General features: G+C 43.1%; 1 protein-coding gene across 3 annotated transcripts in view; it reads left to right on the top strand.

Annotated features, from left to right (window-relative positions):
• The window catches only part of ARHGAP24 (Rho GTPase activating protein 24), a 182,647-nt gene extending 177,164 nt beyond the window's left edge, over positions 1–5,483 (top strand). For all 3 annotated transcript variants that reach the window (XM_054293693.1, XM_054293707.1, XM_054293699.1), the window contains 2 exons: positions 1,559–2,630; positions 4,825–5,483. In XM_054293693.1, coding sequence (XP_054149668.1) covers positions 1,559–2,630; positions 4,825–5,068 — 1,316 coding nt within the window. In that variant the 3' untranslated portion in view covers positions 5,069–5,483. The remainder of the gene's footprint in view (positions 1–1,558; positions 2,631–4,824) is intronic.
• The last annotated feature ends 10,443 nt before the right edge of the window (positions 5,484–15,926 follow it).

Here is a 15,926-nt window from a genome sequence, read left to right on the forward strand (position 1 = left end):
CATAACTACATAACACTTCTTTAGCTATTGAGAAACAGGTTTGATTAAACAGATTCATGACCTCTTTTAAGCATTACTGTAAGATTTGACATAAGACAGTGCTGATTTGCAATTAGGCTACACATATTTAAATGTATAGGGACTTTGAAAAAAGACTACACATTGATTGGTGGTCATGACCACCCTTTGTCATTTCTCTTTGCCTTTTGGAAGATGCAGAGTGCTTTCCTTGCACAATCATTCAAAATAAAACATGCAGCTCTGGGGAATCATATATTTATTGATGGGGATCAGGAGTTGGTTTTGTTTGATTCAGCAGAGATGTCTTTCAGAATTCCAGCCACAGGGAAAATTTTTTCCCTATCAAATGCAGTTATAAAAGTTGCCTGAGGACAAAGCAATGTTTGTAGTAAAGTTCTGCACACAACAGGTAATGTTCTAAGAAGGAATGCAGCTAAGTGTGCCAGGGGATTAGCTAAGTGAATTTTCCTGCTGCCTAGTTCTAAAGTATCATTTTGCCTCACCAAACAAATGAGTGAGAACAGCTAAAAAAGATACTGAGTACCCTCGTTGAATTGACTCTTGGTGTACGTATATTTTAAAAGGATGGGATATAAAATCCAGTATTATAGAGAAGTTGATGTGAAATGACTTTTGCACAGTGGGAATTTATTGATTAGAAAAGCACAGCATGCCTCTCAAAGCTTTTTAACAGTTTAAAAATGAAGTGATTATTATAACTACCTTGACCTTGTTCCTGAAATATTCCTAATAAACCGTAATGAGGGTCTGCTTTAGCAAAATAGAGTTGCACATCTTTATCATGCCAAGTCCAGTTCTAAATGCTGGTGTGTAAATTACAGTGCAGTCAAGTGGTGTGCACACCAAGGGGCTGTTCCTTTAGAGGAGAAGTGGCCATCTATTACAGGAAGCAGCAAGCTGTGGTCCTGCATTACTCCCATAGTGTGCTATAACGTAGCATAGTTCTCTGGCTGTGTTTAACCACCATGGAGTGGTTAAATGCATTCACATTAAATTAATTCTGTCTCATTACTGCATTGTTTTGCTTCAGAAGACTAAAATGTCTGTTCCAGCAGTGCAAATCCCTTGCCTGCCCATTTGCTGTTAAACTATCAGGCATAAGTGCTGTGCCAGAATGAGGCTTTGGTTTTAAAACGTTCCCCACATTGAGTGGAAAGCCATCACTTAGAATGATGATACCATGTTCTGCTCATTATCTCCTCCTGTGGTCTTCATGGGATGCAGTTACTGTCACGGTAACAGCCTCTTTGCAAATGTTCCTGTTGTTTTTAGGGGGTCTGTGAGGCCTTGCTGGCTTGGTGTGATGGAAGGAAGAGATCATGCTGATGTGGCCCTGTAGCCAAGAGGCACTTCAGCCTTGTTAAACATTCAGGGTGTTACACAGATGGCTGCATTGTGTCAATGTTTGTATAAGCTCAGTGTTTGCTAGGTATTTGTGGAATCTGGGAGATAAAATGTATTTATGCCTTAAATAAAACAGGCCATTCACAACCACATGCTTGGTGTCCCCTTTCAGGTACAGTAGTAGTCCAGCAGCTCATGTCAGTGATGATTAGCAAACATGAAGAGCTGTTTCCCAAGGATGTAGACCCTCAGATGGGACCTGAGGTGTGCAACAACAACAACGAAATTCCAAAGAAAACCACTGCAGGGCAGCTACAGAACAAAGAGAACAACAATACCAAGGAGACGGCAGTGAGGCGCTGCTCGTGGGACACACCCGAGTCTCCCCAAAGGGGAAGCATGGACTGTGAGTCTCCGACTGCTCTGCCAGGCAGCAAGACAAACAGCCCCAGGAACAGCATCCAGAAACCAGATGTCACCAGGAGCCCGCCACTCATGGTGAAAAAGAATCCTGCTTTTAATAAAGGTAGCGGCATAGTCACCAATGGGTCCTTCAGCAGCTCCGTGGAGGGCCCGGAGAAGAGCCAGGCCGTGCCAAACTGCTCCCTGCAAGCCAGGAGAACGTCGTCCCTGAAGGGGCCGGTGACCAAGATGGGCACCCACAGCGTGCAGAACGGCGGGGTGCGCATGGGCGTCTCCAGCACGGACGGGCACAGCAACAGCCTGGGCAGCCGGAGCCCGGGCTGGGCGCCCAATGGCTTCGTCACCCTCAGGGACAACAAGCAGAGGGAGCCCTCGGTGGCCGAGTCGGGCCAGCACAACAGGCTGTCCACCTACGACAATGTCCACCAGCAGTTCTCCATGGTGAACTCCGATGACAAACAGAGTGTGGACAGTGCCACCTGGTCCACGTCCTCGTGTGAGATATCCCTCCCGGAGCACTCCAACTCCTGTCGCTCATCCACCACCACCTGCCCTGAGCAGGACTTTTATGCGGGTAACTTTGAAGACTCTGTGCTGGATGGGCCACCCCACGAAGAGCTCTCTAACCCCGGTGACTATGAGAACAAAAGTGACAGGAGGAGTGTGGGGGGCCACAGCAGCCGAGCCACCAGCAGCAGCGATAACAGTGAAACCTTTGTGCCCAACAGTACCAACAACCACAGTGCTTTGCACAGCCTGGTATCCAGCTTGAAGCAAGAAATGGCCAAGCAAAAGCTAGAATATGAGACAAGGATAAAAAGGTAAGATGGTTTGGAACTCTACCATCTGCTTGCCTCTTGCAGAGTAAACCCAAGTTTTTCCTATCGTGAATTGCAATAGCTGCAGTCACTGCTATGTCACTCACTAGACATGTGCCAGTGGTTTGTCATCTTTCAGTGTTGACATTGCTTCAGTGAAACTGTGATCCACAAGAGTTTTTTTCAGAGCAGTTGTTTGCCATGGTTGTGACATGGTATCCTGATAGTGTCAAAAGCAAAGCCAGAACCTTGTGAGTGTCTGTATAAAATCTAATTTACAAAATCAGTAGCCTCTCACAGTGTTTCCATTAGCTCTTCCCTATTCTCAAGAGAAAGGCAACTGAGTGTCACCTTTCAGTGAAAGCATTGTTGTGGCATATTCCATTTGTAGTTTTTGGGACTGGGGAGACTGCTGGACTCCTTTGCAGGCCTCATTCCTCTTGAGAAAATGCAGCATCTTCTCACCATCCTGTCTTTGCTCTGCTGCTGAGCCTTTCCTTCAAAGCTCAGACCTGTCAAAAGAGGGCAAGGGAGGGAGGAGGGTGTCTTTATCTACAGACAGTGCAGACTCTGCTCATACAGAGCAATGCTGCTGGGGTGGGTGGTTGTAGAGATCAGTGAATAACCTCAAAGTCTGGACTTAGCATTAATTAATGCACTCAGCAGTGTGGAGCTGAATATGCTCTCTTTGTTACAAAAGTTCTTCAGTCAAGCTGTTCAGGACTTTCTGTTCTCACCTCTGTTACACAGCAGCTCTGTGCTGTGGTACCTCTGGCACTGCAAGTCACAGATCACAGTGTGAGAGCTGCTGGCAGCAGCAGCTGCCAGTCAAAGTGCAGCACACAGGGTGTTGCAGTTTTTCACCTGCACCACTCTTTCCAGCATGGTGTGCCGTGCAGTGGAGCACTTCATGTACAGTTTAATATGTGTGCTGACTGTGTTTAGTGCCACTAACATCATAGGAGGGTTTGGGTTGGAATGGACCTTAAAGATCATCCAGTTCCAACCCCTGCCATGGGCAGGGACACCTCCCACAAGACCAAATTGCTCAGACCCCCATCCAGCCTGGCTTTGAGCACTGCCAGGGATGGGGCAGCCATAGCCTCTCTGGGCAAGCTGTGCCAGTGCCTCAGCACCATCACAGTAAAGAATTTCTTCCAAACAGCTCATGTAAACCTGCTCTCTTCCAGCCTGAAGCCATTCCCTGTTGTCCTATCACTACATCTCCTGATGAAGGGTCCCTCTGGCTTCCCTGCAGGCCCCCTTCAGATAGAGGAAGGCTGCAATGAGATCTCCATAAAACCTTCTCTTCACCAGGCTGAACAGCCCAAACTTTCTCAGCCTGTTGTTGTAGGGAAGGTGCTCCAGTCCTCTTATAACTCCATGGTCCTCCTCTGGACCTGCTCCAACAGGTCCATGTCCTTCTTTTGCTGGAGGCACCAGAGCTGGGCACAGCACTCCAGGTTGGGTCTCACTAGAGCAGAGCAGAGGGGCAGAATCCCGTCCCTCACCCTGCTGCCCACGCTGCTCTGGATGCAGCCAGGGTACAATTGGCTTTCTGGGCTGTGGGCACACATGGCCACCTCATGTTGAGTTTTTCATCAACCATCACTCCCAAGTCCTCCTCAGCAGGGCTGCTCTCAGTCTCTTCTCTGCCAGCCTGTAGGTGTGCCTGGGGTTGCCATAGCACAGGTGTAGGACCTTGCTTTACTGAACTTCATGACAGCCATATTTACACATACATGCAGATCCATATTGGCAAATAATGCAGCAGGCAGGAGAAAGGAGATTAGCAGTGAAACAGAGACATTCAGGGCACTGTTCTGACCTTGTGGGTAACTACTGCAACTAGCAGCAGCTGGGTGTCAACACTTCAGGACGTAAAGGGAATAGTTAACCGGACCCTGCAGAATGAGCTGTTTCCTTCTGTGCCTTTTGCTGTTCAAAGGCATTTTCTAATTGAGCTACCAAAGAGACAAAGGTATTTTTTAACAAACTGTCAGAGAGCTGTGAGAGCAGTTCATGGATGAAGCTGTGGTTTGCTATGATCTATATATCCATAGATATGCCCATCAGAAATTCAGTCTAAGCTTTAGAAATGAAAAGACGTGTATGAATTTGTTGGTGGTGTGTGTTTCTGCTTGAGTGAGTGAGGAGTGCTGCTCAGGACCTGTCTGCTTCTATTTCCTTCATGCAGCCTGGAGCAGAGAAATCTCACGCTGGAGACTGAAATGATGGCCCTGCATGAAGAGCTGGATCAAGAGAGGAAGAAGTTCACAATGGTGGAAATCAAAATGCGTAACGCGGAGCGGGCGAAGGAGGATGCAGAGAAGAGGAATGATATGCTGCAGAAGGAAATGGAGCAGTTTTTCTCTACTTTTGGGGAATTGACAGTGGAGTCTCGCAGACCAGAAAGAGGCAACACCATCTGGATCCAGTGAGCTGTGGAAGCATAGGCTGTGGGACTTGAGGAAGGGGGCTTGGGGGTATTATACTGTATCAGGTGGCTGGTCACCTGTCTGAGGCTAGTACTCAACAAATGTTACAAACCCTTGAAGGAGGAAATCATACATACATTAAGCAGTCATATCTACAGTGTGTACTTACCAAGTTATACTCTTTGAATGCTTCATGAGACTACTGTCAAGTGTTACAACTGGATATGTGTATATAAATTTAAAAACCACCTTAGAGCAAGAGATGTATCGGAAGAAATATTTTAATGCAAGTCTTGTATTTAAACTGGTAAATTGAGATGTTGTTGCAATCAAGCTTTATATAAAGGCTTTTCTCCCTTGCACTTAACATAATAAGCTATTTTTGGCATTGTGTTACCATCAGCTTATTTTGTATATCAAATGGTTTTTTTGTTTTGTTACCCCTTTTGCTGGGGAGTGAAGATAAACAGATATGTTAAGGTAAATGTGTGGATGGTTAGCCCTGATTTGCGTCGCTTCCAAACATAGCAGGATTGAGAAACTGAAATATGCTGAAGTATGCCATGGGAAAAATAAAGCAATACTGGTTTCACAGAGTTGATGGCCAGGGGACCAAGTTCCAGGGCACCCCATTGTTAAGTAACAAGTGAGGATATGAAATCAGCCTAGACTGGAGTCATTGACAGAGGGATAAACAGCTGCTTGTTTGGGAGCAAGTGTGGGTGACCAAGTAAGAAGCTGGGGAGAGGGGAAAGCGAGACTTAAGAAGTTCATCACATGACCAGAGTTTTTGGTGTACCCTGAAGAAGCCCTGTGCCTCATCACTGCAGTTCAGAGCAGGGATATAAAACAGTTGTTCAGACCATGTTTGCATCTGAATTACCTCTGCACTCTGGGTGAAGGTAAGTCCTTTTTGTAGTGCTGGTGGAGGGACACACAGGGAGGTTTAACTGGGGATTCTGGCAACCTTATTGGTGTGATGGGTATCAAAAAAATAATAAAAAAAATATCCACGGTAGAAATTGCTGGGGCAGCTGGCAACAAACAGTAAATAAGGAAGAAAACACACCAACATATTCACCACTTGTATTTACAGTGTATATTAACAAGTTATCACACTGTCATGAATGCTTCAAGGGATTATTGTCAAGTGTTACAACTGTGAAAGTTCCAGGCTCTCAGCATCGCCAAGGGAGCACCTAGAGGGAACAGCCTGGAGCGTCACAGCAGGCATAGTGCCAATGGAAAGAAACAGCAGAGCCATCCTGTAAATTAATCATTTGTTTGGCATCTTTAAACACAGTAAGTATAACCTGGATTTTCTCCACCATGTTAAGAATGTTTGGTTTTAACTTAGGGTTTAGGGCTGCAGTATTATTAGGGAGGGTTGTTGAGACATCTTGGCTTCCCTCTAGTGTCTCTTAAATATATTGCAATTAGTTTTTAATTCCAGCTGAAAAAGATTGATGAAGGTGGCTTCAAAGAACCTTCTTGGTTATGGTATAGATATTAAACAAGTATTAATTGGATGTGGGAATTAGATTGGGAAGCAAACATGAGACTTTAAGTTTCAGAGAAATACAGAGCATTACATGTGGTGCTTGTGGATGCATTGTTTGTGTGTGGTGAGGTTCAAAGTCCTGTCAGGGCAGCTGTTGTATTGATTGCTGTGAACATGTCCAGTGCACCACCAATCTGTGTGTAAATCAGAAAAAAGTCAGACAGGGAGAGATCAAGGTATGAGTTGCATGTTTTACATCAGTTAGCAGCAATCACAACATGTAGCCACAATGGTGAGAGAAGAAAACAGATTACTATGTTAATTCTGGTTTTTTAAATTGAATGAGACCTTGATAACTGATGCAGTAGGCTTCACAATTTTAGCAATATCTGACATCTGTTGACATGACATCAAAGCCTCTAAATATTTTCTTAACTGAAATTTCCTTTTTTACACTAGATGTACACAGTAGTGAGTGCTTCTATCAAACCTTGTGTTAGGCAGGATTGGTCTGTTTGTTTGAAGATCGACTTTGCCTGCATTTGAAGCTTACCTTCATGTTTCAAAAGGTATTTTAGTCAGTTCCTCAGAGAATGTTCAAATTCCAGTTACGTGGCTAAGCACTGACACCCAAATTTCTTGCTTTGCAGTCCAGAACAAGATTCCATCTCACTGTCTTGCAGAAATCATCTGTACAGAGGGGGAACTTGAGCAGGCACAGCAAACTCAGAAAATACCACTGACAGCAGATGTCCATTCCCATCGTGATCCATCCAAAGTACCCCACTCCACCTGTGAGATTGCAGCAGCATTTAGGCTGTGGTGATAAAGCTTATTTAGGTCCTTTAAATCTTCATGCTCCTGTTTTGTCCAAGTTCTTCAAAAGCACAAAGTCCTAGATGTTTCTTATGTTCAGAATCTAACACTGGTCACTTCTCAGCTGGATGACACCATTCCCAGGTGGCCCACAACTCATGAGCTGCTCTGTTCCCTTCAGCATGTCCAGCCTGTGTGTGCAGTGACCTGCTGAGGAGGACATGCTGATGGAGCCGAGTGGCCAAAAGATAAAATCACACTCCCTCTCATTCAGTGCAGTGGAAAGGGGCAAGGTTTATTCACAAGATTAGGGTTAATGCAGATTGAGCCTGAAGGCTGGGGAAAAAAACTGTAAGGATTTTATGCAGTGTATTTCTAGATCGATGTATCTCATAAAGGCAGATTTTAATATTCTTAACTGATAAGGTACTGAATATAACTGAGACACCTGGTTTTGTCACCAGTTTGGGTAATGGAACAAGTTACTACAGGCCAAGCTAACAGTGTTACCTGCTGCAGGAGAGCACTGAGTTTCAAGTATCAGTTAAAATAAGGTCAATAAATTTGCTTTCAGCTCTTTCTCACAGGTCTGTGAGCTCCCCAAGTTAATAGTCTGTTGTATGAGTTCACTAGCCAGCCCCAAGCTGAGAATGGCAGTACAGCTCATTCCAGCACATTGTCCCTCTGCCTCATGCACAGCTCACAAGAGACAAACCTTTTACAATCAAACAGCACAGATGGTGGGAAAAAAATCTGTTGAGCTGATGACCTGGTCCAGTCCCAAGGTTCACATTACATCCAAAAGCATAATTTCAAGACATACAAGCAGGCTAGAGTTGGGGCACAGAGAGTAAGAGAGTGATGCACACTTAATCACATCTCCAGCCACATCATGGGAGCACTGGGATGGGTGCTCATACCCTTATGTGCCTTTGCAGACTGGAGAAGTGGCAGACACACCCCATAACTCTTGAGTGTTAGATGCTGCTGTTCTGCTTTGAGAAGCTTTTGTTTCCCCTTCTGTTTGTGAGAGTCCTGCTACACATTTGGAGTAAGCTCTGGTGCAGCAGGATAAATCAAGTTACTACACATCTTTGCCACATGTTGTTATTTCAGCAACTCAGCATCAGTTTCCCAAACACAAAGATTAATAAATAAAATACCATGTGAAGGGATTTGCAAAACTGGTGTTAGGTTTTCATGAGAACAAAGAGGAAAGGAGCTTGCTGATATTACTGCTCTTAAGCAGTACTTGATCGAGTAGTTAAAGCGCTGGTCCAGAAATTTTTGAGAAATATAAAATTTCCTAAAAATCCTTAATATTTTACAAATATTTCTTGTGTAGCATCCCTAGTGGAATGGAACAGAGTCAGGGTAAGGACAGAATGAATAAGCAGGTACAGTGATTTGCACATTTTGACAGCCCAGTCAAAACAGTGAGTTGCCTCCAGCTGCTCTACATTTGAGCACTTCCTGGATGAGTGAAACTCGTAATTAATTTCCTTTCTTCTCCAGAGGGCTAAAGCCCCTCTGGAGTCTGTCCATTGAAGAGGAGAGTGCAGACTCTGTGCCCCTGGCAAATCTGCAAGGAAGCAGAGGAGATGGAAAAGGGAGATGGGCAAATAGAAATTAACATGTACTTGTGATGTGGGCATGCAAAAATAGAGGAAACAGATGGGAGAGATGAGGAAAACAAGGAAGTTAATATACCTGAAATTGCCATGTGTAGGTGGTAGTAATCTGCCCTCTGTTAAGAGCATTCTTTGAGAATGTTGTGTTATTCTTTCAGAGCTTTTCTGGCTCTAAATTGCTTTGTGGGCTGACACCAGGAGCTGGCTCAGCTGTTCCACGACTACCTGCCTTGCTTTTGTGTGTCCTGTGTGCCAGCAGAGTGAGTTCCTGTGGGGAAAACCCAGCAAAGGCATTGTGACAGGAGGGAGGGAGCCCAGGAGGCCGGGCAGTTCCCCTGGGTTGCAGCACTCGCTCTGGAAGCTGCTGATGGCCCTGCCCTGTCATCCAGCATCTGTGGAGCAGCGCTGCTCAGGAAATGAGATTCACGCTGATGCAAATTGCCGTGCCTCTGCAGAGGCTCAGGCAGCGGTGGGAGACACTGAGAGCTTTCCCTGCCAGGCTTTTAGAAGCTGTCATAATGTGTGTAATTACAATTAGTGTCGGTGATCTGTTTTTATTGGGAAAAGATTTTATTGGAAAAAGGCTTGTCAGCAATAAAACTGGTTTCTTTAGTATGGCAGTAATAATGGAGAGTGCAAAAAAATTTTTTGAGGCCAGAAACATGATCGTGATGCAAATGTATTCCTTGCTTTTTCCCAGAGGGATCCAGGATAATGAGCTTTATATGCAAGACAATCCCACTTTTGTATCTTATAAATGCAAGAATGGAAAACCCCTTCTACCTCTGTGTATTACTCTCTTCATGAGAAAGAGGTTTAAAGTGATTAATGTTCAGTAGCACTTGGTGTTTAAAATACTATTATGTGCACGGCTGTAATTTTTTTTAGTGTGTGGTATTTAAGAGGTGACTTGGCTTGGGACCAGAATAGGGAATTTTGAGCACCAGTATTTTCTCTGTTGTTCATGTGACAAATGTGCAATCTTGATTTTTTGACCTTAAAAGTTAACATTTACTGAAATGTAGTCTACAGTTCAGTAAAAACAGTGGTGATTCTTGCATGTAACACTACTTGCAAATTAATTTCCTAAACTGTAACAGAAAATGTTCTCTAAATCTTCAGCACTGCTGAGCTACGCTAGTAGCTGGTATTTTTGATTGTGCATTCTGTGTATCAGGATGAATGACAGAACGTGGATTTTGGCAGATCAGGATGACAAATGTAGTGCTGTTCCCACTTTTAACCTAGACTGAGCACTCTGGTGAGGTTTTGCTTTATTTCCTCTTGCAGATCTGTGTAACAGTGAGACCTTACTCTGAGGATAAGTTGTGTGTGAAAAAAGTTACAAATTCACACCTCCCTCATTCCATAGGAGTTCCCATTAGTAGACATGCCTTAATACTAACAGTGCATGTGGCTAATGGATATATTTGTATAGTTTAATGGTATTAATAGTGACTGTATCACAATCGACTTAATTTATATTCTTCTGTCTGACTGGAGGGACCTACATCAAAGGAGGCTGAAATGGAAAGTAAGCAGGGTATGAACCATGGCAGAAATGGAGCATCTCTGGAGGCAATTCCAAAGGCCATTAAGAGAACAGTTCATGAACTATTAATGTATTGCTGTGCTGCCAGCTAGGCCTGTTTTTCCCAAGGCCCAAAAAACACACTAAGCTATTAAAAACCTTGTCTAACAAGGGAAGAGGTGGAGACCTGCTAGTATCTACTCAGGAGGATATGCTGGGTAAAGATGGACAGCTTTGGATGCCCTGGAGCCAGCAGGGGCTGGGTACATTTGCAGTAGCTTACAGGACCAGGCACATGTCCCAGTTGGGGATCTCAGTCCCCAGTCCAGCCAATAAGCCCAAGTGGCATCCATTTTAGGAATAGTTGTTCAGAAGAACTTCTTCTGTGTGGATTCTGTGTTCTTCTGTATTGATCACACATTAGAGGTGTGTGGTGCTGTGGATTAATGGTGTGATAGGTTTTTGTTCCCTGACAGTTTCTGGGCAATTTTTAAGAAAATGTAAACAATATACTTGTTTACTCATTCTCTACCATCCAAGTTCTACTGTGAAGGCAAACAGGAAGAAAGAAGGGGGGGAAAAAAGAAAACCCAGCTCCAGTTGTAGTATGTGTTTCTTTGTTTAAATCTTACAATCTCAGTGGACCTGTATAAACCCTATTATTTGCAAACCTGTAATTCCCATGCACTGAAGCACACCTCAGGCAGGCCCTGCTCTCTGCTACTTTAGTTATACATTGCAGTACTTAACAATAAATCTTGATTTTACTGTGGGGAGGCAAATCCATCACACCTCAGCAAAGGCAATTAAAAATGCAGGTTGGCAGGAGACTGAGGTCCACCCTGATGAACACAAATCAACAGGCCTGTCACACACATTGATTTCCTACTTAGGAATTTTTAAAAATTACAGAATAGTCAGGTGTGAATGTTAGGTATAAATATTGCATTGATTTTGATGTGAAATAGAAGAGGAATATATAGCTAATAGGTGTGTGCTGAACACATACAGAGGTCAGCAGAATGACTTTGGTTTGGCCTGAGAAGCTGGAGTCGAATCAGTGACCCCCCTGAGGACAGCAGTAACGCATCACCTTCGTGTCATGGCTGACACTCAGGGTGGTGAAGTTTAACTGAAAGTCTGTGGTACTGCAGAAATACAAATCTGCTGTTGTCCTCTACAGAGTCTCCTCTAAATCATGCAAGGCCTAATTAAAGGCCTTAGAGGCTTATTAAAGACTTAAATCTGGGATCAAATGTGGCCTGCTATCAACAGAATACGGTGTCTAGAAACTGCTCGGGCAAGTTCCAGAAAACTGGCCACAATCTTGACAACTTACTGGTTGTTCTGTGGTTAATCTCTGGGCATCTACTCTGTTGGATTTATTTCCTTCTTCCTGATCCACTTTTGTTGGACTCTTGACACTGCAGCACCACTTAACAATGAATATTCCCTAAGTTCTGATTTATGCACAGGATGTATGAGATGGGGACACAGTCAGAAGGCAAGAGAGATGTCATCCTGCTAGAAGGAATGTAGCCACAAACCCCTGTTGTCAGCACTGCAAAGGCTTTCAGGTGGATTATCCTGCACTGTGTATGTACAGACACGCTGTCACAACCATGACAGTGCTGTGCAGACACAATGTCTTTGTTTTTGCAGGCTCAGTGCTCAGTTGGCTGGTGTGGTGAAGGAGGAGGTGCCAGTGGATCACAGGAGCTTGTAAATCAAGCAGTAAAACCAAGAGCTCCCTAATTCAGAGGGGGACTGCCCAGGAATTTAGAGATAAATGCAAAACTCTGCACCCCATCTTTTTTTTTTCTTCTTTGTGGATATGGAGGGGCAATTTAAAGGCAATAAAGTGAAAGAAAGATACGAATTTGTTTTAAGACCAGAGTGTCTGAGACGATACAATATTGGGAAATTTCTGTGTGCCGAGTACTGTGGTCTGGCAAAACAAGCCCTTTAAATGCTTCTTGGAAGATAGCTCCAGCCCTAGGTGCCTACAGGATTGGCCCAAGAGAACAAAACCCAGATGATGGCTGAGTAATTGCCCAGGAATGCAGAGAGGAATCAGGTAAATAATGCACTCTGTCTCTTTGTCCAGAGGCTGTGAAGTGGCACCAAGGAAGTGAATGTCAGGGAAGCTTTTTTCCTACCTTAGGAATGTGTGTTGTGCTTGATGACACAGCAGAACTTTCCTCTTCTTGATCGGATGTGTCTGGCAAGGACAAGTTCCATCTTCAAGGTAGACTTGAAGATGTCTGCTGCTCCTCCTAATTGTTTTGGCTGCAGAAAAGGAAGGGCATCTTGAAAATCTTCTGTGAAATTTGATGGCACTCTTGGCAGTGACCATTTCTACTGTTATAAAATTTCCTATTGGGCAATTGTAAATATCTTTAATATATTTCCCCAGAGGGTCATAATAGCCATTGCTAAAGTCTTCCTGGTCTTTTCACCTGGTAATTCAGTTGATTCCTAAGGTTTTCTGTGGACCTCTAACAATTTAGACCAAGTATCTGCGCCACATAGCAGAATAAATATACTAGCAGAAAATATACTAGTAGAAATATACTAGCAGAAAATACTAGCAGAAAAAAAGCAGTCACAGAGTAAACCTTCAAATATAGATAGCTGTGATCCCAATCCAGGAACTGTGTGTTTGGATAAATCCCAAAGCCTTGAGCTTTTCATATGTATATATATTTTAGGAAGGACTGACCTACTCTATTGAAATTATGTGAGCTTATTATCAGGCCAAGAATCGCCTAAAAACCCCAACAAGAGAAGCAAAACCAAATAAATCACAAGACCAGAACCCGCATCTATCTTTAAATGCTTCCTCACATGCAATTCAAATGTTTGATGCTAACACCGAATGCCATTACTTTGCACATAAAACTTGTTAAATGTGTGAATTACTTGTTTTTCAAACTGATGTAGTGGAAGGAAAGGCTGCTCTCATCCTCTTCTATCTCAGTGAGAATCGTGCTTGCAGAATATCCGTGAAGGATGGCAATGGTTTCAAGCTTTAAGGACTCCTTTAGAGGAGGAGTAGATAAATACACAGTGATATATAAACAGATAGTACTCCATCTATATCTGAAAAGATAAGTGAGATTTCCTGAGACACATACAACAAGGCATTTTATTTTGTCCTATTTGACTCTAGTAACCACAGCATTTCTTGCTTGTGACCATTTATTCTTACTCAGAAGCTAAGGTTATCTGCAGCAGCCACAATAACATAAATTATGTTGCCAGTGAGGCAGTTCCCCTGAATACTGATACCAAGAAGAAAACCCTCACAGCCTGCAATTCACATTAGGGAGTCATTTTTGGTAGCAAGGATCTTACCATGGGCTCTGTGCCTCTCCCTCCAAGGCTTCAATCAGTGCTTACACACCTGTTCTTGGAGTGTTTTGTTGGTCCTTTAGATCAGTGCTGTGTAAATATAGAATATTAAGTTTATCTGGAGCTACTGCAGTCTATAAATATTCAAGTGTCTGCTACCAGTGTTGTGGATGTGAGATTCACGTTGCACTAATGGAAATTATAAATTCAATCACAAATGAGGAGGACTCTTGAGAGACACTTAAGTGCACTGCAGTATTAGACATCTAACAAGTAAAATATCCTAATAGAAAGAAAAATAACTGTGGCTTCTCAGTTACACTTCACAGCTAGTTCTCCAAATATTCTTTCTCTGCACCAGAATCTCAGTAACGCTGAGAATTCTCAAAAAAAAAAAAAAGAAAAAGTATTCCATTTTATATGTTTTGTGAAATGTGATTATTTAGTTCTGCCACCATGTACATGCCACTGTGTGTTCAGAGAAAGGGATGACGTTGCTTATGTGGTTCCTTCAGTCTCTCTGGAAATCCAGGCAGTTCTCCTCTGTGTCCTTGGAAAAGAAAATGGAGGGGAGCCTGGTATAAGAGAGTTTGCCATGTAAGGACTGATCCATGCCTCAACATTCTCTGCTGGGAAATCCAATGCCTTTTCAATCTCTTTTACCCAGATTTAATTGTGTGACCTCTTTATTCTTAACATTCTTATGTCCCCTTGTGCCTTCCAATGATTAGGAGAGATGGGATTCAGCCATATTCCTGCCTTATCACCTGTGCCAAGAGGTTTTCTGCATGAGTGCAAATGCTTTTGTAAAGGGATTTCATTCTGCTAGCTATCAAGTGTTGTAGTAGGTGCTTCAAATGCAGTGTTGCATAATAGTGTGACTTGTTCAGAAAGCACATTGTAATGCAGGTTTTTAATCTGGGTACCAGTATCAGTGAAGGGTAACAACAGTTTCCACCCTCTGTAGCTTCCTGAGGCTACAGCACAGGTTCTGTTTAGCACAGCACAGCTCCAAAAAAGTTCAGAGCTGTTAATTACAAATTTATTGAAGGTTTATATGAGTGCATGTGAGCATATCTGATAAAGCCTACATCTAATCCTGACTTGATGGGTGCTGGTCACAGATACTTCACAGCTGCCATGCTGGCATAGGAGTTTAGGAAGCACATTGCTGTTTGGAAATAATTCCAGGATATCCTGAGCAGCATTAGGCATCTGCTGGGTAGGCAGAGAAGGATTATTATTTTTATATATTGAAGATTTCTCCAGTTTAATCTGTGGGATTTTTTTAATGGGAGACAGGAACTGAAAATTCTGTTTTCTGAATACATGCAACCACTTTGTTATTAAAAAAGTGAACAATAACTTCTGGTTATTCTCAAATCCAGAAAGTGTTTCACTCACATGGCATGTATCAGAGTGTAATGGGCAACAATCATCACATTTATCAAATTTATTGGAAATCATCAAGTGCCTTTTAGCCTTTGTCATTCAAAAAGCATGCCACATTGTCAAGTCATGAGTTAAGTTTGGAATTACTAGAGCCAAAATTCCAAGTAAGCTCTTTTATTGACCACTTCTTTTTATGTCCCTGTTAACTTTGTATCTTTCCTGTTGTTTCAACACTTGGCAACTTGATATGCTTTTCCTATGCAAAAAAAAATTACTGGACTGTAGCAATATGAAGACATCCCTCTTTGCATCTTCTTCTACTTCATTTTGCAGGAAGTTATCCATCAAATCATGTTACAGCTCCTATCATCAAAAGCATGTTGAAGGCTCTGTACTGGTGCAAACAGTTTTCATAAAGTGTTGATACCAGAAAGAAGAGTTCAGTACAAAATACCACGGAGAACACCTTCTATGAATTGCTGCAAAAGCCTTTTTAGGGGAGGTGTTTACTGCTCAGCTCAGAGATTCACCCACTGGACTATGAGGAGAAAATACTGCTTTTTCTTTGCTTGTTTGTTCAGAAGAAAGGAAGTTGTGTTTGCTGTTACAACATCTAGCAATGGCTGCTATGTGAAC

The sequence above is a fragment of the Melozone crissalis genome, unplaced genomic scaffold (assembly GCF_028551555.1).
Source record: "Melozone crissalis strain CALT ecotype California unplaced genomic scaffold, PUWL_Pcris_2 ptg000006l_1, whole genome shotgun sequence".
NCBI lineage: Eukaryota > Metazoa > Chordata > Aves > Passeriformes > Passerellidae > Melozone > Melozone crissalis.